Source organism: Gastrolobium bilobum, unplaced genomic scaffold (assembly GCF_033153095.1).
Source record: "Gastrolobium bilobum isolate Gb01-03AN ecotype WA unplaced genomic scaffold, APGP_CSIRO_Gbil_v1 utg5188, whole genome shotgun sequence".
NCBI lineage: Eukaryota > Viridiplantae > Streptophyta > Magnoliopsida > Fabales > Fabaceae > Gastrolobium > Gastrolobium bilobum.
The window spans coordinates 11146-38628 of record NW_026899969.1 but is presented as its reverse complement, the minus strand read 5'-3'; the positions used below and the strand labels follow the sequence as shown (position 1 = coordinate 38628).

General features: G+C 33.2%; 3 protein-coding genes across 5 annotated transcripts; 1 reads left to right on the top strand and 2 right to left on the bottom strand.

Annotated features, from left to right (window-relative positions):
• The first annotated feature begins 8022 nt into the window (after positions 1-8022).
• On the top strand, positions 8023-12399 carry LOC133294470 (serine/threonine-protein kinase PBL27-like). 2 transcript variants are annotated; one of them, XM_061493149.1, is made up of 5 exons: positions 8023-8612; positions 9439-9638; positions 9855-10044; positions 11007-11398; positions 11471-12399. In XM_061493149.1, exons 1-5 carry the CDS (start codon positions 8480-8482, stop codon positions 11990-11992), a joined length of 1437 nt encoding a protein of 478 aa, XP_061349133.1. In that variant the 5' UTR covers positions 8023-8479; the 3' UTR covers positions 11993-12399. The 2 variants fall into 2 exon arrangements, with proteins under 2 accessions (XP_061349133.1, XP_061349134.1); XM_061493150.1 differs by having other exon boundaries at positions 9439-9642; positions 9859-10044.
• Positions 12400-14888: 2489 nt separating this feature from the next.
• On the bottom strand, positions 14889-23728 carry LOC133294469 (ISWI chromatin-remodeling complex ATPase CHR11-like). 2 transcript variants are annotated; one of them, XM_061493147.1, is made up of 25 exons: positions 23517-23728; positions 23147-23275; positions 22947-23053; positions 22358-22461; positions 21802-21899; positions 21483-21662; positions 21151-21372; positions 20196-20330; positions 19827-20109; positions 19654-19727; positions 19323-19543; positions 19102-19189; positions 18406-18499; positions 18126-18314; positions 17637-17668; positions 17428-17504; positions 17245-17334; positions 17087-17156; positions 16943-16997; positions 16801-16859; positions 16554-16719; positions 16061-16239; positions 15679-15897; positions 15504-15599; positions 14889-15200 (listed from the first exon to the last, which is right to left on the bottom strand). In XM_061493147.1, the coding sequence occupies exons 1-25, from the start codon at positions 23715-23717 to the stop codon at positions 15183-15185; spliced, it is 3186 nt and encodes a 1061-aa protein (XP_061349131.1). In that variant the 5' UTR covers positions 23718-23728; the 3' UTR covers positions 14889-15182. The 2 variants fall into 2 exon arrangements, with proteins under 2 accessions (XP_061349131.1, XP_061349130.1); XM_061493146.1 differs by having other exon boundaries at positions 23532-23728.
• Positions 23729-26147: 2419 nt separating this feature from the next.
• Positions 26148-27008, bottom strand: LOC133294441 (uncharacterized). The gene is made up of 3 exons (XM_061493093.1): positions 26588-27008; positions 26247-26437; positions 26148-26156 (listed from the first exon to the last, which is right to left on the bottom strand). Exons 1-3 carry the CDS (start codon positions 27006-27008, stop codon positions 26148-26150), a joined length of 621 nt encoding a protein of 206 aa, XP_061349077.1.
• Between the last annotated feature and the right edge of the window lie 475 nt (positions 27009-27483).

Here is a 27483-nt window from a genome sequence, read left to right as displayed (position 1 = left end):
TTAAATTAAGAGAGTTTAAGACTCAGTTACCCGTACGTGGATGAACGTCATGCATTATACGTACCCATTAATTTTGGAATAAATTTTGACAAGATTTAAGGTATAGTCCGTGACACAAAGATGACACGTAATTACTGTATACTGCACTCTTTGTCATTTCAAAGAATCGTTATATTCCTCTTATTCCTGTGTAAATGTGGAGCAATGCATATAGAGAGGGGGCGGGGAGTGGATAAATTTCCCATCGAATAAAAATGTTCTTATGATAGTGTTGTTCACTTGTTCAATCGAAGCTCATAATCGTGAGTGGCCCTTCAATAATATTCTTTGAGGGTGATGGGGTTTATATTAATAATGATATTTATACACTATTTTTTATATTCTTTTAATTGTATAATAAAAAATACATGAAAACAGTGGATGAAATATGATATTACTCAAAGAAAATTGCTATTTTGCCATAATTTTGTACATACCCACCCACGTTGGATAAAAAAAAACTGCATTTATAAGTATGTCACAAATAATTAGCTACGCTTTTTAGCAACCCCACAATCTGTTTTAAATTACGACAAGGTTTTAACCATTTAGGAAGTTTTTAGCAACAACGTTGAGTTACAGGGAGAGAAAAAAAAAGTAAAATTAAACCAATAAATAAATAAAATTTACAACGGTCATGCATTCATGCATATGACAATGGATGATGAAGAAATAATTAGCAAAAAGAGAGACCATTTATATGTGTTCGAGTCGTTCAATAGCAGTGGTGGAGTCAGGATTTAATTTTAGTCGGAATCAAAAAATTTAACATATCAAAATATTTAGCGTAATTATATAAATCTTTTTGGCTCAATTCCTAAACCTAACATCAAATTGAAATCAATGGCTATTGGAAATAGCATTCTTGCAATTGCTGCGGAAATGCAGCAAAGGCAAGACGAAATTCAATGGAAACGACTAGACGTCCATTTGATAAGTGTTGCACCAATTGATGTACACAAATAATTGCGTATTAGCTCTGTGATAAAGCAAATAGAGTCTTTGGAAAATAGACTCCAAAAGCTGCGGGAGGAGCAGAACGAGCTAGTTATTCGTGCAACACTCGATCATTGGAAATAGAAAATCCTGCAAAATATATGTCGGAGGGAGTCAAAAAATTTGACATATCAAATTATCAAAATATTTATTGTAATTACACAAATTTAATAAGAAAAATTAGACATATTTCTAGGCTAACCTTTTAATTTTTTTTTAAAAATAATATATTTATGATATATAATATTCACTTAAAGACATATTATGATATCATGATTTGTAATACTAATTTTCAAAGTAATAGAATTGATGTTATTTTAACAAATAATAAATTTTTATTTAAAATTTAAAATTTAATATAAAATTAAATTAATAAAGAAAGTGCAAATTACATGTATATATACATATATGAAAATTTCATGTGATTTTTATGAACATTATCATGTTATCTTTATGAACATTATTTCATGTGATGTTAAAGAAAATTTATTTCATGTGATCTTTGTGAATAAGAAATTTTATCTTTTATATTTCAATTTGGTTTGAGCTTATAAACTTTAGTTTGCAACTTGGTAGGCCTTACAGACTATATTAAGTTTTTTAATTTTTTATAATAGGTCATACCAACATATAAGTCAAGCCTTTAATAGGCTAATGGCCACTCTAAATATTTTACATAGGCTTAGGTTATTAAAGTTAAAGTCTGGCCTGACTTGACTCCATTAACACCCCTAGCCGTGACCTCTGAAAAACATCAACGTAAAGGGACAGAGAAAACTTCACAATTAAAAAGAAATATGGAAAAATAAGCAACAAATGTCTAAAATCATTTAAATGACATTAGATCCACATAAATCATTTAATCAGTGTTTAGATATTTTAAAAAATTTAAGAATACAAAAAAAATAAAGAAGTTGTTAATAGGTATCAGGGTATGTACAAGAAATTTTCATACTCCATATATATACATATATTTTCGTTGATTTTTTTTTCTTTAACGGTTTTCACTGATTAATTACCAAAAATTTCATTCCTGTTGTGAAATCAAATACAAATAACACCAAAAAACAATTCAATTTCATTACCAATAGCAACTGTAACTCTACATTAAAATAATTTTTTTAAAAGGTAAACGTAAAACAACACTTCATTTTTCAAAAGAAATAAAATCAATAAATACAACCATATACAAAAAAGTTGTAAATAAAAAAAAGGGCATGAATTTCACTTGTGTTTGAAACATCCAATAAACAATTGTGGTCAACAAAGACAAATAATTTCTCTTTTACAAGGTTAAAAAATGTAAATCGATTTTTTTCTCAGCGGATAATATAATTACCAATGCATATTCTAAGAACATGTATCCGTTAAATCTTAAGAAAGGAACGAAATATCGTGTCTTGTCGCAGAATGACTAGGTTCCGGGTGGTGAGTGCGAATAAGAAAAAAAAGTTAGAAGAAAACCCTAATTGAAAAAAGATGAAAGAAAAAGAAGAAGAAAGCAATTTGTTATCACACGCAAAGCAATTCCAAATCTTCGTCTAATACCAATGTTATAATTTTAGCTAGGGCCCAATTATTATTATTTATATGATTATATATAATAAATAAAATTTGTTGAAATGTAGTTGGGGCCGAGCCCTACCTAAATAAAAAATGGCTACACCACTGTACAATAGGTATTTGTGGAGTAAAAAATCGAAGTGAAATTCACCTCGTCTACCAATTATATACAGTTGTAGGGATGTAAATGGATCAGACGGCCTGTTAAGGGCCTACAGCCTGACCTATCTTAGACTGGAGTTGACCTACTCTGTTTTCTAAATATAGCAGATTTATGTTTTTAAAAAAGTCTATTTAAAAATTAGGACATAGGCCCACTTTAAAAAGTATGGCCTAAAAACATGCAGGCTAACCTTTTAATTTTTTTAATAATATAATATATTTATGATATATGTTCTTTACATCATGATTTGTTTGTAACACTAACTTTCAAAATAATAGGATGGATGTTATTTTAACAAATAATAAATATTTATTTAAAATATAATATTAAATTAAATTAGTAAAGAAAGCGCAAATTATATACATATATGACATTTTCATATAGAACATTATTTCATATGTTGTTAATAAAAATATCATTTCATGTGATCTTTGTGAATAAGAAATTTTATCTTTTATATTTTAGTTTGGTTTGAGCTATAAACTTTAGTTTGTAATTTGGTAGACCTTACAAGCCGTGTTAGACATTTTAGTTTTTTATAATAGGCAAGGCCAGATCTATAAATCAAGCTTTTAATAGGCTAATATAAGCTTAAATATTTTACATAAGCTTAAGCTATCAAAAGAAAAGTATGATCTAACCTGCTCTATTTACACCCCTTTACAGCTGCATATATAACTAGCCTTTCACAGTTTACACATTTCAAAATCATTATCTGCCAGCCAGAACTTACAGAAAATTAATACTACATAATACATATTACATGGTGTTATAAACCTGGCAAAGACTCACATTTAAGAAGGCCCAAAAAGGGCTAACAGCTAAGAAGGAATTAAGAAAATTTTTCTTAATTATATTAATCCTACTATGGCATCAATGGATCAACAACTGGACCCCAATATTCCTGAGAGCCCAGAAGTTCACTCCTTAGTTTGTCACTGTGCACACACACCCCACTCTTTGGCTATGCAGTTTATATTATAGTTCACAATGATCCACTGATCTTTAAGGTACATCCCTCGTAAGTACCAGAGAAAGGAAAAACAGATCCACTATTAATATACCAACTATTAGGTTGGACATCCCAATTTATTATATCGGAACACCTAGTATATAGTCGATTTTATAGGTTTAAAGTTATCTTATATGACTAATCTGAATAATTTCAGCTATTCCAAAAACATTTAAGCTACATACAAAACAACTAAGTTATACATTCTTTTGAACTCTACTTAAATTTTTATCCGGCTATATTTAGTAGAACTAAGTAACTGAGGTATATAACTAAACTTGTTTATCAAATAATATTCCAAACATTGCTTAGTATTTAAACACATTGCAGATTTTGAAAAGTCATAATATTCTGAAACGGACCTAATTTCATGCATAGCATTTAGCCATCTACAATATCAAATGAAACTATATTGAGACAGTTCGGAGTCGAATTAACGTGAGGTAATCCTAATAGTTTCTACTGCATGATTTTACCCAAATATATACCATAATTTGTTATTTGATAATTATTTGTACGGTCTTTCAGCATGGCCGGAGTTTGCCCAAGTTCTTTCTGTCTCGTTTTTTTTTCCTGCAAGCGAAAGATGCTAAAGGAAGAAGAATAAACAGAAGCTACGTACATGAATGTTAGAAAAGCTAAACTTGAGTTATGGAATAGATTCCAATTTATCTAATAATCCACAATGTTATACCATCGTTCGCGCCCACTGTCTCATGTTCATGTATGATGCATATGCATTGTCCCTTCATCCTGAAAATTGGATGTTGCCCTGCATGTATTCATCAAATTTACCTTCTCAGGTTAAATGCATTAAAAGTAGAAGTGACTCTTCCGCGGCACTTTCAAGAGAACATAAATGTTTACTATGTACATGTCATACGAGATAATTTTATTTTTTATATGGAAAAAGTGTTTGTCATTGTAAATGACATAAAGTTATGTCATTTTAAAATAGAAATAAACACAAAACAATTTTTTAAATTAAAATTTAAATTAAAAAAAAAACACCCACTTTCTCTCTCGATCTCTCCCATGATTTTTATTTTTTGTGTCTATCTCTCTCTTAAAATGACATAACTTATGTCATTTAAAATGACAAACACCAAACTCTTTATATATATATATATATATATATATATATATATATATATATATATATATATATATATGGCTATAGTGTTTCTAAAGTGAATGTAGATAAGTTATATACATTTGCTCTCAAAATGACGTCGTTTTAGATTGAAAAATTAAAAGATTATAATAAAAAAAAATTGTTATAACCCTGAAATAAATTATAATTACAAAAACACATTGATTTCCGCCTCAAAACGACGTCGTTTTGGGCTCAATATAGATGAGTTATTTACATTGAGTATAGAAAAAGCGAACCCTCTAAAAATATGTGTAGATCATTTTTTTTCCCTCTCTTTTCTTCACATAAATTCACATATTTTTAGGTATTAATCCCTTATTCTTTATCGGTTTAATGGGCTTAGTATGTTTGGGCCGAATCAACAGACATTTCAAGTCCAATACAATACTTTTCTCATTACGGAATTCATTACTCGTCAAGGACCATACAACTGGCCTGTAGATCATCTAGCATTATTTTTTATTCAATATTAGCCCATAATTTTAATAAAAATAAGTCCAACCATTCTTCCTTCATCAATTAATATGGCTTATTGCAAACTAAAGTTTATACGTTCAAACCAAATTATTTCATATTTACAAAGATCACATGAAATAAATTTTCATTAACACACACGTACAAACGGATCCGAGCCGGACGGACGGCGGCGGCAGCGCGCCTGTGGTGAACTTAAGTCCACCTAGCTCCTCCTCCTCCACAAAATGTGTAGTGACCCAAGGATCAATTTAGGAGTGTGAGGTGAGAGCTTATAAACTCTCTCACCTCCTACTAGTTGTTCAATGTGAGAATTTTTAAACCCACACACTCGTTCAACTTCCCTTTTCTCTTTTCTTCCTTAACTCACTTCTTATTCATAACCAATAGATTTATCAACATAAATTCCAACAATATCTATACCTGGGTTTGTATCCTTTTGTATTTATAGTGTGCTATGTGTCATCCTTCGTGTCTCGTGAGCGTCATCTCTTCTTATTGATGATTTTGGGTGTCTGCTCTTCTGTCACAGTTGGTGCCCTTCAAGCTATTCCTTGATGAAAAAATCTAGATGCTAGTCTGTCTTCTTAAAGTAGTGGCAAGTTGGAGCTATCTCATCTATACTGACTCTTATGCGTGGTGGACCTTATCAAATCTCTATAGCTTTCCTTAGTCCTTGAATTTTACCCTGCGACTTAGCGCAATGGTCTGCACCATGAGAATGGTTTGTGTCATGAAAATGGTCCGCACAATGAAAACGTTGCGCGGTCCCTCTGAACCTCTAACTATTGACTATTGAGCATATATTTTATCCGAGTGTAAACAAAAAAAAGTTTGTAAAAATTATTTTTCTCTTATTATTTAGTTAATAACTTTGTGATTCAAGAGTGAACGGGCTTCAAGTTCAACAAACTGCAATACACGTTTACCAATAAAATAAAATAAAATAATTTAAAATAAAGTAATTTATAATAATAAATGAAAAAAATATGTATTCTTTTAAATAATAATCTTTTAATTAAAAGTAGTATTTTTTATTTAAAATTTAAATTAAAAAATCTCTCACTCTCTTCCACCATTATTTTTATTTTATCTCTTTTTTTCAATTAAAATGACATAAATTTATGTCCTTTAAAATAATAAATAATAATTAAAAAAATATTAACTATTTAGTTAGGTTACCAATAACAGTAACAAAAGAAAAGGTTCCGAATAAAATAAACCAGTCTTAATTTAAAAAAAAAAAAAACCTAATTTTTGTTTATTTAATCTAATATTATGAGAATATATAGGACCTTTAGCCGCATTCATGCACACCATGATGTATTTCAAATTATTTATTTATTTTTTTGGTGAATGGCGCATTTCAAACTTTAAGCACTAGTCAACAAAGGTAAGAGAAAAGAAAAGGACAAAGAGGGAATGTGAACTCAAAAATGAAAATGCTTTGTTTTAAATCAAATTATTGAAAAAAAAAGTTTGTATCTAAGTAGCGCAATATATATGAAATTACATTTTATTCTTAATTAAATAATACTATTTTAATCTTAAATATGAATCAAAACGTATTCTATAGCCATACAAGTTATATTAATTGTTCACAATAAATTATAATAATTAATAATACTCCCACATTAATTTTTATTATAATTATACAAATTATTAATATAATTGCATGCAAAGAAAACTAATATATTTTTCCCGTTATTCAGGCAAAATGAATGACAACCATGCACAAGACAAAGTAAAAAGATCATTGGTCTACATAAAAGTCAATATATAGTAATATTTACTTATTTTAACTTATGTTATGCTAAATAAATTATGAATAAAGTGGAATGATCACGAGTATTTAAACAAGTTAACTATTTGTCAAAACAAAGTTTTAACTGAGACCTAAAATTTTTACAATAAATACTGTCTAACAAATGTCTAAACATTTTAGTATTTTGTTATGGAGTATGGTAAAAGTCTCGATTAAAGAAGATTTAATATTATTTCATTAAATAGTTTTAGTTACTTAAAGAAATTAAACATTAAATAGTTTTTATAAGGTTAATATACTCTATTTTTTACGCCACACTATACAACAAAATTTGCAAAGCTGTAAATGTTGTTTTGCACCGTATAATTTGCAGAAGTAGATGAAGCATCAGGAATTGACCCATCATCCAACGGCAGAGAATTGATACCACACAGCACAGCATAAAATCATGCCGGCTACACTGTGTCTGTCTGTGGATTATTATTTTTGTTCTGTTTTTTTGTTGGCAAGGACATATAAATTATTCATGTTGTATTAGATAATTTATCTTATACAATGCATAGAAAAATGGATGAGATTTATTAAAAATAAAAAATATCTCACTTTTTTATATGTTGCATAAAATAATTTATTTTATATAACAATTTGTGTAAAAAAGAATATTCTCATTCAACATACTATAATGTATATTATTGTTACTACTTTTAATTTTATATATATATATATAAAAAAAAAACATGTGTTGAGAATGTCCATGACACATCCTTCGGGTGGGACCCACTATCCGACCATGATGATGATTATTAAACTGTGCCTTTGTAATTATTATTCAGAATTGCAAGGGTGAACGAAAATCTCATCACTCATCTCACACAATCTTAGAAATAAATTGCACAGATTCTAAATGTAACGCAACTGTGTTCCAAATTGCACATCAATTACCTAATAATTCATCTTAAACCCTGCTTTCCTTTCTAACCCCAACTAGATTTTCAAATTCTAAATTTAAACTCTCTCTCTCTCTCTTTGATGTTCTGTTATTTATTACATCACATTACATAGTTTATTTTGTTTCCCTTTATTTACAACATCAGTTTCTTCGATTGGTTGATCTGCTTTTCCAGCATGTTGGTCTGGCCGATGAAGATCATATTCAGAAGACACAACCGCGTTGAGGTGTAGAGAGTGACTGAAACATAAGGCAGTGAGTGCTTTGTAGGAGATAATTCTGAGATTGTTGAAGGTGCGAGCGAGTGAGGCTTTGTTATGAGAGCTGTTCCTTGTAAAGGGTGGTTTTGATTGGATTCTGATATGGGTGGGTGTTTTCCTTGTTTTCGATCATCCAACGAGGAAGACACTGGGGTGAAGAAGCAAGTGCCCAAGATAAATTCTTTTAAAGAAGCTTCAGTTGTTCAGTCTCACCATCCCTCCAGGGTTAGCTCAGGTCATAACAAATTTCCTAACTTTCTTTCCTATACTGCTTCTGGCTTCAATTTTTTAGCTAGTTTCGTTTCAGGGTTGGCTTCAATTTTGTTGAATTCTTCGTTTTCCACCCGTTTTCTTAGTTTTTGTGACCATGTTTTTCGTTGAAAGTATTGGTTGCTTTGATCTGATTCATCTGAGATTGTGCTTCCACGGCTTCAGTTAGTGAAATCATTTAGCTTCATAGTTTATTGAATTTCATTCTTATTAAGAGGTGCCAGTAACATCTTTGGAGATCTACCCTTGACTCCGGATATATAACATATCAGAGTGTTTTATAACGTATTCCATTGTTTACCAATTCTGAGATGCAAGGCAGATGCGGGTTGTTCTGGATAATTATATATGCAAAGTTGTATAATTTTTACCAAGATGGGTTTGTTTCTCTTAAATGTGGAATGCCTTATCTAGAGAAACGATAAGTTCATTCAGATGAATCTATATACTTTACAATCCTTGCATGGTATTTGTGCTACTGTGCATTTGGGATTGTTAAAATTACTTGAATCACATTTTAACTGATGCTGTGATCCAATATGTGATTTTAAAACATCAAACCCTTGTTCTTAGGTTCTTTTATTGAAAGATAATTGCTAATGTTCTTTACAACGAAGCAGCATATGGTCTTCATGCTGTTTTGAAGTATTATATGTCATTACTCCTTTTGTGGCTGTATAATGATGATTTGCAGCAGCATCTTCTCTACATACTCTTTGTTCTCTAATTTTTTTCAGTATGTATATTTTTCTGTTTCTTTCACACCTAACTATATTTAGTTATTTATGAAGATAAATTAAAACTACGGAGTGTCTCAGATCCTAAGAAGGAACCGCCAGTTCCGAAGGATGGGCCAACAGCCAATATTGCTGCACAAATATTTACATTCCGAGAGCTTGCAGCTGCTACAAAGAATTTTAGACCAGAATGTTTATTAGGTGAAGGTGGCTTTGGGCGTGTATACAAAGGTCACCTTGAGAGCACTGGCCAAGTAAGTTCTGATTGCCACTACAAAGATCTTGGATTTACTAAACGCTGAAGCTCAACCTAATACCTATCATATAATAAAAAGATGATTATTTATTTTGTACTTTACATTTTGGGCTTGGAAACTATTATTTGTTGGTTTAATTTTTTTCATTTAATCAACACTGTTAGTCTCTGTCTATCATTCTAAGTATTTGTTGATGGAATCATGTCTGTGCAGTTAGTTGCTGTAAAACAGCTTGATCGAAATGGACTCCAAGGAAATCGAGAATTTCTGGTGGAGGTTCTCATGCTTAGCCTCTTGCATCACCCAAATCTTGTGAACTTAATTGGTTATTGTGCTGATGGTGATCAGCGGTTACTTGTTTACGAATTTATGCCGTTGGGGTCTTTGGAGGATCGCTTACATGGTCAGATTGCTTTCCTTTTTCTTTTTCCTGAAACCTTTGCTACCTGAATTATTGTGCTTTCGTATCATAAAAAAATTAAATTTCATGTTAATTCAAATTCTTCTAATGTCGTAAAATGGTGAAGATCCAAAGTTAAACTTGGTTTGAGAAAGAGCAGTGTTAATTGTTAAAAGACAATGGATGACGAAGGAAAACTATTGGAATGGGCAGTTTCTTCCATTTTATGTTTGAATTCACTGTTATCAAACCGAAGAATTATGTTTGTATGCCATGAGTGACGATGTCCTTTCTCATAGAATGGGAAAATACTATTTGACATGACAGCTAGGAGAAACAAATAAGAATCTTCAGGGGTTATTAAAACTTCAAAAGGGTGAAATATATTGTTCAAGAAGCATTTAGAAAAATGAGCATGCTTCACATTTCTTTTAATATGAAAAAGTTTACAAATCAATTTATCATCTCCTTCTGCTATCATAGTGTCAGTGTGTTGTACCTCCCGGGAAAACGTATAATATTTGCGTAACCATTATGAGATACCATTAAATAGTTGAATTTTTCCGTGAGAATATATCATCAATGGGTTCTTCAAGCTATAGGATGATAAATTTTATTTATTCTGTATGGTGTTTGCACTATATAATGTATACTGATTTTAACTTGTTTGCATGATGTCACGTACGGATGGCCCGTAATTGTGATCCTAAAATTATTTAAGCATCTATGATTCAGTGAGTGACATTGAGCACTTTCAAGAGTCTTATAGTTGCTGTGACAGATGGAAATATTGATAATGAATGGAAATAATAGATAAATTTTATTCGTAATACTAAGCTCTTTATCAATCCATTATAATTTTGTTGTTTCATATCACCCGTATTATACTGCTTTCAGTGTTGTATGTTATTGTTAGAAATTACGCAGATAAGGTTTCAGCGTTCTGATTTTGAGACTCGTTGCAGATCTTCCTCCTGACAAGGAGTCCCTGGATTGGAACACTAGGATGAAAATAGCAGCTGGTGCAGCAAAGGGATTGGAATATTTGCATGACAAGGCAAATCCCCCTGTTATATATAGAGACTTAAAATCATCCAACATCCTGCTAGATGAGGGTTTTCATCCTAAGTTATCGGATTTTGGGTTAGCAAAACTTGGTCCGGTTGGTGATAAGACTCATGTATCCACAAGAGTAATGGGAACATATGGTTATTGTGCCCCAGAATATGCTATGACTGGGCAACTAACTCTCAAGTCCGATGTGTACAGTTTTGGAGTGGTATTCCTCGAACTTATTACAGGGCGCAAGGCTATTGATAATACACGTGCACCTGGAGAGCATAATCTCGTTGCATGGGTAAGTTGCTCTAATGTCTAAAACCATACATCAATGAACAATGTTTTTGATGTTAATATGGAACTTTTGCAGGCAAGACCTCTTTTTAAAGACCGTAGGAAGTTCCCAAAAATGGCAGACCCTCTACTTGATGGGCGTTATCCAATGCGAGGACTGTATCAAGCACTTGCAGTGGCAGCAATGTGTTTGCAAGAACAAGCTGCTACAAGGCCTCTTATTGGGGATGTTGTGACTGCTCTCACATACCTGGCCTCACAAACATATGACCCAAATGGCAATGCAACCACTCAGTCTAACAGAGTTGGTCCATCACTATCAACCCCGAGGAATCATCGAGATGGAATGAATAGGGATACAAGTGAGTTAGGAAGGAGTGAAAGTGTTGGTGGGTCAGGGTCAGCGAGGAAATGGGTATTGGATGATGTTGAAACACAGGAATCTCACAAAGACAGCCCTGTAAATAGTGCAAGAGGCAGAGAAACACGACACCTGGACAGAGAACGTGCAGTTGCAGAGGCAAAAGTGTGGGGTGAGAATTGGAGAGAAAAGAAGAGGGTAAATGCAATGGGTAGCTTTGACACTACAAACGAGTGAACACGGTACAACATCAACTCATTTTCTAGTGAGGAGATGTATTATTGACTCGCACGGCACGGGACAAATTTGGTCATATCATATCCTTTAATGTCTATAAGCATCTTGGATCCAACTCTGAATGTTCTCCCACATCATTCTGGTTGTTAGATACTAGCATGTGAAGGAAACAGTTTTTTTTTTCTAAAAAAAAAAAAAAAATGGGGTCAGGGCATCCTGTAGAATGTCAATTCATTACTCTCTCTATGTACTAAGGATTTGTTGGTTCATGATACGAGGAAGGTAACGTGTCTAATTTTTTCTCCCATATTTGCTTGTAAATGTGGGGAGCTTAGTGGATTTGGTGTGGGTATCATTGCTGTCATATATTGTACTGGTACAGTCTCTGTTGTATGTCAGAGTTATATATTATTTTTCACCATACCCCCTGCTATTACGCACGCGATGACGGAATGAACTAACACACACAAGCTGACTTTATTAAATATGTCAATGAATAGTGCTGATTGTTGATTAAACAGATCGTGTCTACCCTATTGTAAATTCCAACTTACGGCTTTAGTCTGCAACGAAATATGTTAAGGTTACGGTCGAGGCCACGCAAGCTAGGAACCTACGATATGAAAATAAAATAAAATAATCCGGTGTACAGCAATCAATGGCGTCATGTTTTATCAGAATTTAAAAAAAAAAAAAAAAAACAGCGGCGTCATTCTTAAAGAGAGCTTACCGCATAGACAAGCATGAAACTACTAAATCATATTCACGTTCCCAATATCTCGAATGATGAACCCGGCTAGCCGTCCTTCCCCTACCTAGTAGCACCCACATTTCAAAACTTCTTACGTGTAGTATCTTAACGATGGTTATTTTATTGAGTTTAATATAAATATTTAAAATATATTATATTTAATGAATATTACAAGTTTAGTTTTATTTTTTTTGTTAAATTATTGAACATTAAATATAATATACAGTACATAAAATAAAATATTATTTAATATCAAAACATGTCTTAACGTGTCAAAATCTAACATTTTTTAAAATTAACATGTCGGAGTATCGTATTGTGCTACATGTCTCGTGTCGGTGTCGGTATCAATGCTACATAACCTAGTACAACTAATATTTACGCAAGCATCATTTTCATAAACCTATCTACGACTCCAAAGTACAAAGTTTCTACTCCCCTCCAAACAATTAGAAAACCAGACTCTTGTTTAATGAACTGAAAAACACTTATACAAATTATATCTTACTAGGAAGCCATATTATAACACATTCTTTTATTTTATTTTATTTTAGTGGAGCTCATTTTTTGTGTCTATGACAGACTCATTTTTTACCACAGCTGCAAAAAATTAAAGCCTTTAGAGAGTGTTTGGTACCTAGATTCTTTTTGGGTTCCTTGGAAAATTGAAAGACCATGTTTGCTAGCAAAAATATTATATTTTCCCAAGAAACAATGTTACCCGGTTTTTTCAATTCATGTATAAAAAGTAGTACGGATGAAATATAAATATGTCCATCCAAAAGTTAGAATTTTGGTTTGCCCGGGAGACCAAAATATTTGTAGACAATAATAACCCTACTATTTGGTAGCAAATAGAATCTATATTATATTAAAAAGTAAAAGTAGGGTTATTTTCGTAAAATAATCTCACATTCTCATTAATATTTCACAATCAACCAAACACACACTTCGTAAAATAAACAATAAAATTCCAAGAAAATTTGGCCCTACCAAACAATTTTTTAGTAACATTCCAGCAAAATATATTTCCTATTATATTCTAGTAATCTATTGTTCCCAGATAAATAAAAATTTCTCTTCTACCAAACGCCACCTTAATGAATTGCACAAAAACCTGCAAAGTTTTTACCAAAAAAAAAAACCTGCGAAGTGCTCTTGAAAATCAAAATCTATACAAATACTATTTTTCTTTGGGTCCGTGTGTTAAGAACTTTGGGATACACCACCCCAAAAGCTAGCTCTAAGAGTGAGAGTGCCCAAAGCCTTATAAAGGCCACATTAGTTGCCCACACAATCAATATGGGACTATATATCTCAACACGCCCCCTCACGTGAAAGCCCATTGAGCTAGATGCGTGAAATTGCACAGGCCCATTTTTTTATTGTAACTAACTAACTGATTAAACAACTAACTGTAACTAACTAATCAACTAAAACAGATTAACTACAATTAGTTGAATGGACTGTGTCCAGGTGGCCATGAGCCGGATCTACTTCTGAGATGGATGTCAACATCCCCCGCAAGTGGGACTGTAGGTGGCCATGAGCCGGATCTACTTCTGAGATGGATGTCAACATCCCCCGCAAGTGGGACTGTAGATGTTCCGAAGTCCCAACTTGGAAAGGTTGATGCGAAATGGATTGGCAAAGAGTGCCTTCGTAAATATATCGACTAATTGGGCAGATGAGGATACTGGAAGAAGGTGAATGAGCTTCGTATGAATTTTCTCGCGAACAACGTAGCAATCAATCTCCACATGCTTCGTTCTCTCACGAGGCATTATCACAGTAAACGGAAGCAGGTTGTGCTGGAGAAATATGCAGATCACGCAGCAAATAAGCGTGTGACCAAAGCCCATTTTTCCTTAACTGTTTCAAAAATATTGGGATTTTTTTTTATTAACATACGTAGTTAAATGAAGCGGTATATTCACGACCAATTTCAAGATTGACACTCAATTATGTCTCAATGACGTTCGACTAACGGATTCAATTTGAATACAATTACAAAAGCAATTTCTATTGAATAAAATTTTCAGATACAAGGGGCAAGAGTGACAAAAAAACACCCAAATGAACTAGTTCTCTACGATGATAAAAAGCAAAATGACTAATGTATAATTGATTTCAACTTCAGGAGAGTAAAGAAAGAATATAATCCAATATATATTGAACTGTCTGCAGTTAAAGTACTACGGATCATAGAAATAATTCAACATTCGATTTCATCTTTTTAATCTTCCCTACCTACCCTTTCAATGTTTTAATTCGGGCCTACAAAATTCTAAAACAAAAAAGAATCCATATTACTGGACTGGGGAAGCCAAACCTGACCATCAATTGACATGTCAACTGGGCTACATCAAAATCACCAAGACTTTAAAAATGAACTCGGGACCCGCCCCTTCCTGACACAAATGTAGGGCATACGTCCATTTATTTTCTCCTCTTCCCCTGCCACAACACCACGGTCAACTTCAGTAAAATCGCAACGTAACTTCAACGAAAACAAGTTAGTAAAATATATGAATTTAGTGTTTCTCCCGTTATTAATACCCACAACAAAGTCAAACAATGCTATGGGGTCAAAGAAAATTTGTCTTGGTAAAGAAATTAATATAGCCCCAAAATAAGTTAAAAAATTTAAAAAATTTAAAAATCCCGCCCTGCCCACCAAATGACATCATTTTGTGATTCCAACTTCCAAGATATATCACACGAAACACTTTTTCCAATATTATTAGCAAAGAAACATACCGAGCTTATATAGTCATCCATAGTTAACTGCTTCCGCTTCTTCATAGATGGACTATCCGTCTGTCTTGGCAAGGCACGCTTTGATGGGGTCATACTCTGAAATTGAGTAAAACAACAAATGATATCATGTAAATTAAGAAACTCAAATATTTTAGGTTAAAAAGCAGATACAAACCTTGTTGGCAAGTTTCTTCTCTTTACGAGCTTGTCTCTCCCTCTCCTCATATTCCTGGTTTTCCTTCTCTACCAGCCGAACGAGGGTGTCACACCTCCTTGCTAGTTCCTGTGTTGTGCGAGACTTTAAAAACCAATCAAAACGAAACAAGGGTGATGTTCGAAATGCTGCCTTCAATTCATCCCAATTCCCATAGCCAAGTTTGTGAACCATGCATATCTGCAAATTTTGTGGTGAAGTTAAATGAAGCAAGGATTTTCTATTAGAGAAACACAGACGAAATAAGGATCTGGACATAAATGAATTAAATAAAATTAGACGTCAAGAAAATGAAAATTAAATAAATTTGGGCAAAAGGAAGAAAATCAAACAAAATTCACACCATGAATCGGTCACATTCTTCATTGAATAACTTTCCTTTGTTTTGTCCATACTGTATCTTCAACTCAAGCCAAGGATTCTTGTAGCGGTCCAACTTCTTCCCAATAGCTTTCATGATCTCATCTTTCCGAGATATTCTCACCTCCCCTCTTTCAATGTTTTTAATAATTCTATCATAATCTACAGGCAATAAGTCAAAATTCATAAATTAGAATAACCCTTCATATTTTAATGAGAAACTAATTTCAAGCTTCAGTAGATAAATCAACACAAAAAAGAACCAAGACAAAAATGCACTGGAGTTTAACTCAATAAAACACTCTACACAGTCCGTATCAACATTTCACACAGTTGTTTGATAAATCAAACAACCAGATTGATTTTATTAAAAAAAAACTTGACTGTAGGTTACAGATATGATACTCATTTCAATTTTGTAAAGTATTTTTACTAATACAAAAGATTCTCATATTTTCATCTTGGCTGTAACTTACCATTTAATTCCTTGTATCTTTCTTTGAAGACTTTTGCATATCTTTCAACTTCCTCCTCTGTTTTTCCTTCCATCTCAGAAGCAATGTTTTTTATATCATTTCGGCCATATTTTTCACAGGCCCTAATGAAAGCATTAAAATCCTTCCGGCTCCATGATGAAAATCCCTATCGGCCAAATACCAAATCTTTTTAAAATAAAAAAAAAGGATCTGTATCAAAGACTAGTTTATAAAGAAATTTGCTCACCTCCTCTAGCAGGTGCTCCTTTTCCTCCAACTCTTCGGCAGTCAATGGGTCTCCCACCTCTAAACATTCAACATGTAGTCATTATTAATTAATATATACATATAATCAGGGAAAAATCAACTGTCTGTGGAGTACTATATACCTTCTTGTTCATCAACATCTATTGAGTCTTTTACCTGATTCTTCTGATGGGTTTGCTGAAAATTTGTTAAATAATATAAGCACCAACATATATACGCCTTTGCTGAGCCAAAAAAATATGAATCAGAAAGTTTATGTTACGCACCATAAGATAGCGAACTTCCTTTTCATACAGCTCAGTCAGCCTTTGAGTGTTGAAAAACTGGAAATCATGCCTGAAGGCAACGGAATTAAGAACCCAGAGCCAAAATAGAAAGCATTATACTAAAAATAAACATAAAACATTGTTCTTGAGAAGCTTACAATGGAGGCATCTTAGGAATACGGGGCCCTTTTGGTTTAATAGGACCACCTTGCCGCATTGTTTGCTTAAAGTATTCAGATTCTGAGTAACTTTGAGTCAAACCAAAACCAAATAAAATAAAATACATCAGATTGTGAAAATAATTCAATAAATCAATGTACAGAATTAAGGGCAATGTTTACTTGCGCTTCCTTTCTCTTTTTGGTGGCTCAACCCAGTTGTCACTCACGAGTTTTTTGAAGTCAACTTTGTTCTCATCCTACATTTAAGGAAAACGGTAGATGCAGATGTGGTTAAAAAGATAAGAGAATATGGGAGACGGTTGATGCTAAATTGAGCAATTAAAAAGTCAATCATAACTAACAAAAGATAATATAAAATGTCAACTTACCTTCTCATCATCAAAATCATACAACTCAGCAGCTACAAAAAGAAAGATGTTAATATTAGTAGCTTCAAACTTGCATAGAAGTTAAAAAGCAATCTAAACAGGAGCCAAAAACTTGCGCTTGTACGGATGTTTTAATAACAAAGATGCTTCACTAAACAGAGTAGAAACAAATGACGTGTAGGTTTCAGGTATCAAGAACCAAAATAATATAGGAAATAAGGATAATGGTATGTTCAGTCTTTCATCATAAAGTTAAGGTTTCAAAAAGGATGAACCACACATGGGAAGCCCAGTAAGGCTCCCCCACTTTGGCACAAAGCATTTATTTTCTCTCTTTCAAATGCCAAGCACACAGGTGCAGATTAAAAAAAAAAACTTTGAAGGGTATACAGGAATTTAAACAACACAACATATTTACCAACCAACAACAATCAAACCATTGTTGTTAGCAAAACCATAATTTATATTGAAATTTGAAAGGTTACATACTGTCATCCATCTTAAATTTGATAGCATCTTCAGTAAATTTCTTCATCTTAGCATCAAGCTCAGCTGTTGCTTCCTCTCCTTTAGCAATAATTCTGTCAATATCCTCGTCCGTAATTGTACTGTCCTTGCAACTAAAAACCATTTCAGCACCAAATCTAACCATTTGAATCAACTCATCTTTATTTACAGCTGCATACATAAACCAGCTGTGTCATATTATACAATCCACAAGTCTTGCAACAACAAAAAAAAAAAAAAGATCATCCTGAGACATCCTTACTCTTTTGCTCAGCTAATCGACCTTGCTGAATCACCAATGCATCCAGTGCAAGCTTTTTGTAAGCCCTTTCTATGACTTTTTCCTCAATTGTATACTGTGCAATTAGCATGATATGAGATATTGACACAAAAGGAAAGTAAGAATTAGGAAGAAGCACGGACAATTCAAAATGGTTGCTGTACCAGTGTCTAACATGTATTGTGTTGGAAACCTTTGAATATTTCTAACTTACATCTTTCAATTACATTTTTTACTTTTTTGTGCCAATACAAGTGAGATACCACAATGATTAGATAAAAGTGTTTTCCTGTATCTACAACGACTAATGCTGACTTATGAAACATTGATGACTTTTTTTAATTTCCTTTTAATGTTTGTATGTTAAAATTATCTCCTACACACACAAATTCAAGATGGGTCCCACTTTACTTTTTCTCTCTCTTCCCCTAAAAATGGACCCCACCTGCACCAATGAGTGTGTAGGAGATAATACTTATCTTCTACTACATAAGAAAACTATTACCCTAAAATTATATTAATGTTATATGTTTTATCTTAGTAGCGACATATAATTTTTAGACTTTATCATATCCACATGTCATTACCTTGTCGGATCCATGCCCGTTGCTTATGTCCATGACTCCTAGACAGAAACATAACTAATAATGAACAGAATTAAAGAAAAAAATTGCAAACCTCAGTGCAAAATCGGAAAACTTGAACTTCTTTCTTTTGACCAATTCTATGAGCTCGATCCTGAGCTTGCAAGTCAGCTTGTGGGTTCCTGTTATAACACCACCAAATTTATCAACAAACAAGTTATAACACCACCAAATTTATCAACAAACAATTAGTTGAGAATTTAGAGTACCAATGCAAATCAGAAGGATGGTGACACAATCAATTGAAATACTCACCAGTCACTGTCATAAAGAATGACAACATCAGCAGTAGCAAGATTAATGCCAAGACCTCCAGCCCGAGTAGATAACAAGAAGACAAATTTCTCACTTCCTGGTTTGTTGAAAGCCTCAATGGAAGCATCACGATCTTCTCCGCCAGTGTTGCCATCTATGCGGCAATATTGATATCCGCAATACATCAAATAATCTTCAAGTATGTCTAGCAGCCTAGTCATCTAGGGAAAAGCAACAAATTAAGCAAAAACCGGAACAAAACACCAGGTTGCATAAAATAAGCCATTCATGGCCATCAGAGAAAAGAATCTTATTCTTACATAGAACTGACCTGTGAAAATATAAGGACCCTAGAATCACGTTCTTTTAGTTTAGGAAGTAACTTATCCAGTAGAACCATTTTACCTGAGAACCGAATATTTTTACAAAATGAAATAATCTCAGATCTTATTGATCAGTCTAAAAAGGACTTTTAAAGTATCTCATAATGTAAATGAAAATTACCAGCATTTGTAATCAGATGGTCTCCTGTTGAATACGGAGGACCAGGTTCAGCACCTTGGAAGAGATATGGATGATTACAACATTTACGTAGTTGCATTGCTATATTTAGTAGGCGTTTCCGTTCTCCACCAGCATTGACAACCTCAAGATCCTTCTGCAGTAATGCTCTATAATACTGTTTCTGCATTTGCGACATGCCTACTTTGAGAATGGTTTCCTTTTTTGGTGGCAAACCTTTCTCAACATCTGACTTCAACCTTCGAAGGAGAAATGGACGGAGGACCTTCACATATAATGAAATTTAAAATATTATTATGTATCACCTTATCATAACAGACACTCAACAATCAAAGAATGTTCAAGGCTTACCTTGTGTAATTGTTGAACAACCTCCTGTTGGTCATTTTCACCAGAGATTTGAAACCATTCATCAAAAGTTTCAGCAGAACTAAAAATTTCAGGCAGAAGAAAGTTGAGAAGAGCCCAGAGTTCATGAAGATTGTTCTACAATATTAAAGACAACAAACCACATTAATTACTCAAATGTATTAATATTGTTAATACGCATGCAACCAAATAAAGGGAATTCAAATTCAAATTTCAAAATAAGCCAGACCTCAAAGCATATAATTCAAAATTTTAAACTGTGAGGCAGAAGGGAAAATCAGCAAAAAACAAAGTGCTTAAAAATATACCAATAAACCAAAGTTATATCATTCAACTCTTCTCTCCATCAAATTAACCACAATTTGAATATCCATGGAAATTATCAATGAACATGTGATGCTCAGCGCCTCATCTCTAATGAAAATTTACCAAGAGACCACATACTAAAGGTGCCCCATCAGAAGAGCTGATTATTTCTTACATATTCTTGCCTAACAACCTCTTCAACAACAACATCACTCATTTCCCAAACTAGTTTGGGTCAGCCTAATGTCCCTCACAAAAAAGAAAGAAAGAAATTAAAAAGGATCTGAAGTGAAAAGAGGCAGAACATATCACTAAAATGTGTAGGGTGATAATTCAGATCTGTCCAACCAACTACAACCAATGATGAGCACATAAAACAGTCAGATTTAGAAACTAAACAACACAGCCCACCCTCCATTAGACACATATAGAATAGTCTTTCGAACGAGATAACTTATCAACCACATAATTAATGAGATCATACTAGTTAGTAAATTCATTTACTCAGAAGAATTCCAATGATGATATTTCCCTGTTACGAAGAGACCAGTAAATTAAATATAAATAAATTTTAAAAAAAATACCATTCATTAAGATAACACCATTATGTATAATAATTAATAAGTCATACCTGTAATGGTGTGCCAGTTATAAGAAGTCGATAGTTTGTATTGTATAGCCTCATCGTTTTGGAAAGGAGGGAGTTCTCATTCTTGATTCGATGAGCTTCATCAATAATTATGTAACGCCAACTGAATCGACGTAAAGTAGACTTCTCCTTGATTACCATTTCAAAACTTGTAACGCACACATCAAACTTACCAGCAACCAATAACTCCTCTCTAATATGGTTCTGCAGTTTTTTAAAACCATTGGACAAAAGTGTCAAAAGCAACCATCAATGGTAAACACTAAACGTTAAGTCGTTAACAAAATATTTCAGTCCAGTAAAGCCAGTCTTACCCTTTCATCAGGGTTACCAAGGAACTTTACTGCACGTAAAATAGGACAAAAGCGCCGAATCTCATTCATCCAATTTCCAAGAGTTGATTTTGGAGCAACCACCATATGAGGACCCGTTATTCCTCTGAACTCATGTAAATAGGCCAACAAAGATATAGTTTGCAAGGTTTTACCAAGCCCCTACAAATCAAGAATATATATATTTATCATGACTTCTCTAAATCAACTCATACTTCATCAAATTACACATCACAAGGTAATTATGTTGATATGCAGTTATTTAAATAAGATATCTCTGAGCCCTCCATCTTCTACCTACCATTTCATCTGCCAGAATTCCATTTATTCCATTCTCATATAGTCGTATGAGCCAGTTTAGTCCCGCAAGTTGGTAATCCCTCATCTTTCCTTGGATACCTGTATAACAAACAAGTAATTTCACATTCAAGTGAACCAAAACTTTATTAGATATGAATAGAAAGAATCCACATATTAGATGAACAACGCCAAATACAAAATTCAAGAGCAATTCATCAGATATCAACTGGATAGTTGTAGACAACAAACAAAAAACCAACCTAAGGGAAGAAAGAGTACACAGTACACGTGTGAAACAAAAAAATTAAAAAAAAAAAAGAAGAAAAAGGTGGTTTCAAAATGTGTTCAATCTGTCGAACACATGCAGCCCCTATGAGAAATTCCTCAACCAGAATGCAAGCATTCGACCACCAGAAAAAAGAACCAACATAAAGAGTTTACAGACCAACATCCCAATATTTTTCCACACAATCAAAGTAAACATGAGAACAGGGAAGAGGCACAACCACAAATGTGAGAAACTAAAAGAAAGAACTGCTCAAAGGAAGAACACTTACATGATGGTTGAGTCAACAGCCGCGTGTTTGCTAAACCAACTTCTTCTTCTTTAAGGTATTCTTCATCTTCCTCTTCTTCAGTCACTTTTGATGCATGGCGTCCCCTAAAATAGACAAAAATTAATGCAAAATAAGTTCTCATATAATGCACAAAGTTAGTAAAAGATCAGTCACAACTCTTTATTGCCTGTATGAACTTTGCCAACCACCAGTAGGAATTGAGGAACAAAAATCACAATTCACCTTTTCTTAACATTCTTATCTTTAAGTTACTTGGTAACACTTTTTGTATGTTTGGATGATATTTCATTACGTTGAAATTGAGTTTGAAAGGGAAACATTTGCAGAAATTGTTCACCAATTATGGAAAACTGGGAGATAATAGCTTCATCTAGATGATCTAGAACATTAAATATTTAATGCTAGTTCGCTTTCATAGTTTTCTGAGAATAGTATAGAAATCTCACAAACCCTTGAAATAACTTCGAAGATATGAAAATCTAATTCTCAATATAATTAAATCTTAATAAGGTAAAACTAACAAGGGGGAATTGCCATAGCACGGTATTAATGAATCTTAAGAAAGTACCTTCCCCTTGACTTCTTTTGAGATGAAGATTGATCACCTTTGGCAAAATGAGCAAATAGCTCAGTTTGCTGTAAAAGATACTTCAATCGGCCCTTTCCCCTATTGTTCTGCATTAAATGCAACAATCTTTTAATTAAACATCAAATCAATATAATATAAAGAAATAAATCAATCCCATTCACAGTGAATAATCAGCGCACCATATCAGCATCAATGGTTGCATTTTGTTCATCCAATATCTCCTGAATCTTCTGTTTCTTCAATTTTTCCATTTCTTTTAATCTGGTCTTCTCACGCTTGCTAATTTCATTATCAACATTGCTTTCATCCTACAATACACAGTTAAAAAATATATAAATTATTTTAAACCAAGTTTGCATGGAGATGAAATATCAACCAAAAAAAAAAAAAAAGAACATTAGCCTCGGCTACACAATTACAACAATCTAGCTTCTATTGCAAAGTGTTTAACAGGAAAAATCGTAAATGTGTTAATATGTAAGAGAATCCACATTACATGAAACCAAAACCCTAGCGCGGACAAAATCACGAATTAAAATTTCAAAATGCAGGTTCAGGTTTTACCGGTTTATCCTCGTCGCCATCTCCAGCAGCTTCTTCTTCATCTGGCACATTATCCTCGCCGTCAGAGCTAGTGGAGCGAGCCACAGCTTCGAGCTCCTCGTCATCCTCTTCGATCTGAGCGTTGGCGTCCTCCTCCTCTTCGGAATTTGAGGAGTTCGAAACCTGATTGTCGAAAGGCTTCCCCATGGTTTTCTGAGATCAAGGGTTTCGCAAGAGTGAGAGAGAGAGAAAGCGCGCAAGCGAGTTTTTATTTTGAAGCCACCGTGGACCCAAGAATGTGGTAAGATCAAGACATTTAAGGCCGTCTGATTAGAAACGTAAGATGTGCCGTTCCACGAAGGGGCATTAAGACGTACAAGCCATACGAATATTTCGCGCGCGCCTATGCTGTGGAAACAAGATTTTCCCGCTTGGGTTTGGGTTGCGGGTTGGACAACAACTCTTTCTTTATGGGCTTTTGTTCGTCATGTCTTTTCTTACTGATCAACACATTGCACTAAATTACTTTAATTGAAGCAAAATGACTACCATGTAGCTGTATTATTTTGAGTTCAATATTATTCTTCATCACATAGCTCAAATCGCAACCTAGATTGAGTTGAGTGAAGGAAGAATTTAGATTCGATTCTCACCAAATATTTTTTTTGAGAGGAACGACTAGCTTTAACTGTGATTATATCTCAAATCAGAATTAATCTCATAACTGATTTAAAGAGTTGAAATTTAATAATGTCTTATTTTTAGCTTATCTTGTTCATAAAGCAGAAGTTTAACGAAATATAATTTTATAAAAGCTCTTACTATAAAGAGATTATTTTTTAATAAAGAAAAAAGTTAAAAGTTTTTTTTTAAGTCCTTGTGTTTATTTTAGAGTTTTACTGTTATTTTAAATTTGTATTTATAAAATTTATCATTTATCGTAATAACAAATTATTTCATCTTTACTCTTTTAAAATCATCAAAACAGTTTTATATAATCATCCAATAACTTCTAACTTTATATTTTAAGCACTTTTTTTTTAGTTTAAAAGTAATTTTTACCTTAAAAAAAATGTACCAAACAAGCTCTACTTACTACTTATTTCACTTGTCATAATGACTAATACACACCGATTTGATAGCATGTAAACATTATATGCTTATAAGAAGCTTCGTTATCCACATGTGCACAAATTTGCGCCGATTTTAATAGGCATGCAGATTTATTTTTTTAAGGATGCGTTTTAGTTGTGATTATGCAGCAAGCAATAGTGTATGAATAAATTATGAAAACAGAAATATTATTTGTCATAAGTTTCCTATCTTATCAACGGTCTCCAAATTGTTTGAGCAATTGAGCCCAATAACAATCTCTTATAACATTTGCGATAGATTGTAGAGCTGTGAAACATCACGTAAGAAAAATGGTTGTTGCGAGAACAAAAGGTATTAGCTATTTGAAAAAGAGAAAATAACATTTTTAAAAATAAATCCCCAACTTTGAATTTGTAGTGGGTTAAAACATAAACCCACTTAAAATTAAATAAATGAAAAATACTTGTTCGGTTTCGAGACAAAAACACTTTGAAAGATTGCTATTCTAGTTCTAGCCAACCAATGCTGTTTTGGTCTAGTTTGTATAGTTGGTATATCATGGATTTTTTTAACAATTTAAAATTAACAAACTCACACTTGAATTGAGCATTTAGTCGTAACCCTATATATTGGTTAGTAAGATTCTCTAGTTTTTGAGATACTGCAGGCTCTCCATATGGCTATGTTCGAGACCTTGTAAATTTTCAAATCTTGTGTTTGTTAAATGAACATCCGTTCTCATATAGAAAGTCATAGAACTAAATTATTTCCCTATGAAGTTTAAATGGAAAATAGTTGAAGATTGATACAAAATTGGATTATCGATAAAGTAAATGGTAGACAGAAGATTTTAATGACCAAAGAAATGACTGTTGTATATGGGAAGACAAAAATAAAGATTTACTCTTAAATCTATTAATAAGTAAATCAATAAACAATTTATAATAGAAACGATGGTAGAACGTAGTTAGTGCTTGACATGAATGAGACACAAAAAATGGAAGAGAAAATAAAGTTCTTCCAGACACTAGGTGGTTTCTTTAATTATCATTTTCACCCTTTAACCTATACGGTGTTTCAATGTGACAGGAATGCGAGAAATAAAAAATATTTTTTTTTTAAATTGGGTAAAAATTTATGTCAATCTTACTAAATAATCTGAATTTATCTTCTATTAGTAGACTAGTATGGTATTTCATAAAAAATTAAAAAGTGTATTGTTAGCATCTGCTGATTGGGATCTATATGATAAATAAAATCTAATGCTTAGTTAATTCCCTGAGATCAATATGATATTTTTATCCCTGGAGCGAGAGAGAGAGAGAAGAAGAAGAAGGAAAGAAGACAGGATCATAACTCTTGCAGAGTAATAGCGAATTTAAATTAGTTTATTTTGGAACAAACACGGTACAAATCTGAGCTATTTCCAACTTAGCTTCGGAACATGATTAATTTGTATCACTAATAAACAGGAAACACCCTTTGCTACATTGACTCCTGTTGTGTCTCGTCTCATTTCATCTTTTATGCATGTCCAATTCTCTATTGTCCCTGCAGCACAAACATGTTTTGATTAAATATATTTCTCATAATTTTTGGCCTCAAGTAATTAATTTGCGAACTCGTGCTAACCCCACATACCTGCTCAGCTTTCAAATCTTGTTCACCTTCAGAGCTTGAAACATTTATGCCCTTGGGTTCTTCTTCCTTGACCAAAGCCTCTTCTTGATTTGTTTCTTTGGTTTCTTCTTCCTTGACCAAAGCCTCCTCTTGATTTGTTTCTTTGGTTTCTTCTTCCTTGACCAAAGTCTCTTCCTTTAAGCTGACTTCCTCTGCAGCACACATACAAGAGCAAATTACAAGTTATAACCAACAACTCGTGCCTAACATTCTCGAAGATATTTCAAAAATGAATGAAAAAAATGATCAAACCGAATAAGAACTTTCATCATATAAATCTAAAAGGGTCATCCTTTGCACACCTTTTTCATTTTCTTCAGATGGTTTTTTCTCTTCCGCAGCATCAGAAGCATCATTCACTTCTTGTTCATTATTTTTCAATGAATCGTCTTTGCCACCTTCAGACGGTTCCTCTGCAACAACAATTTCCTGTGTCTTTCCCTCTGCTGCACCATCAGCTTCTTGGCTCTTCTCCTTTGCCTTGTCTTCTTGCACATTTGTTACCTCAGAGGCTTTGCCATTAACGCCATTTGACTCAACATCCTTAATCTCTTTGACATTTTCATCGTTCTTCTGTTCCACTTCTGAACTCACATTGTCAACATTGTCATTGGTTTCTGTCCCATTTTCCTGTCCTGCCTTGGAATCGACGCTGGATTTCTTGCGCTGGAGGACGGTGGTGTTTCCTGTAGCAACATCATGTTTAGATTTCCCACAACCCATTTTTTTATTTTTTTATTTCTTCTGTGAATTGGTTGTGGGAAACACAAACCGAGAGATAAGGTTAGAGAAACTTGATATGAAGGTTGGAATATCTGTCTGTGTTATATGAGGGTATGAAGAGGAGAGGGGGTGGTTTTTGTTGTTATGGTTCAGCGGTGAGGCTATGGCCTGCACGGGTGTTAAGGAACCAACCGTCTTTTCCGCTGTCTCATATTGGCAACTATAAGATGTTATCATCGAAATGAAAAACGACAATTGTTTTCGGACAAATACAAATTTGGTTATTACTAGGAAACAAGCAACCTTGGGCAGCAATAACAATGTTATTCTGTTTTTCGGTTCCTACCCCACCCTCCTCTTTTGCTCTGTTCGGATGAAATGAATGGAGTGGTTAATAATAAAATGAAGTGATAGAAATTATATAATTCTTTGTTTAGAAAGTTTATAGATAATGGAATAGATTAGTTAAGGAGGA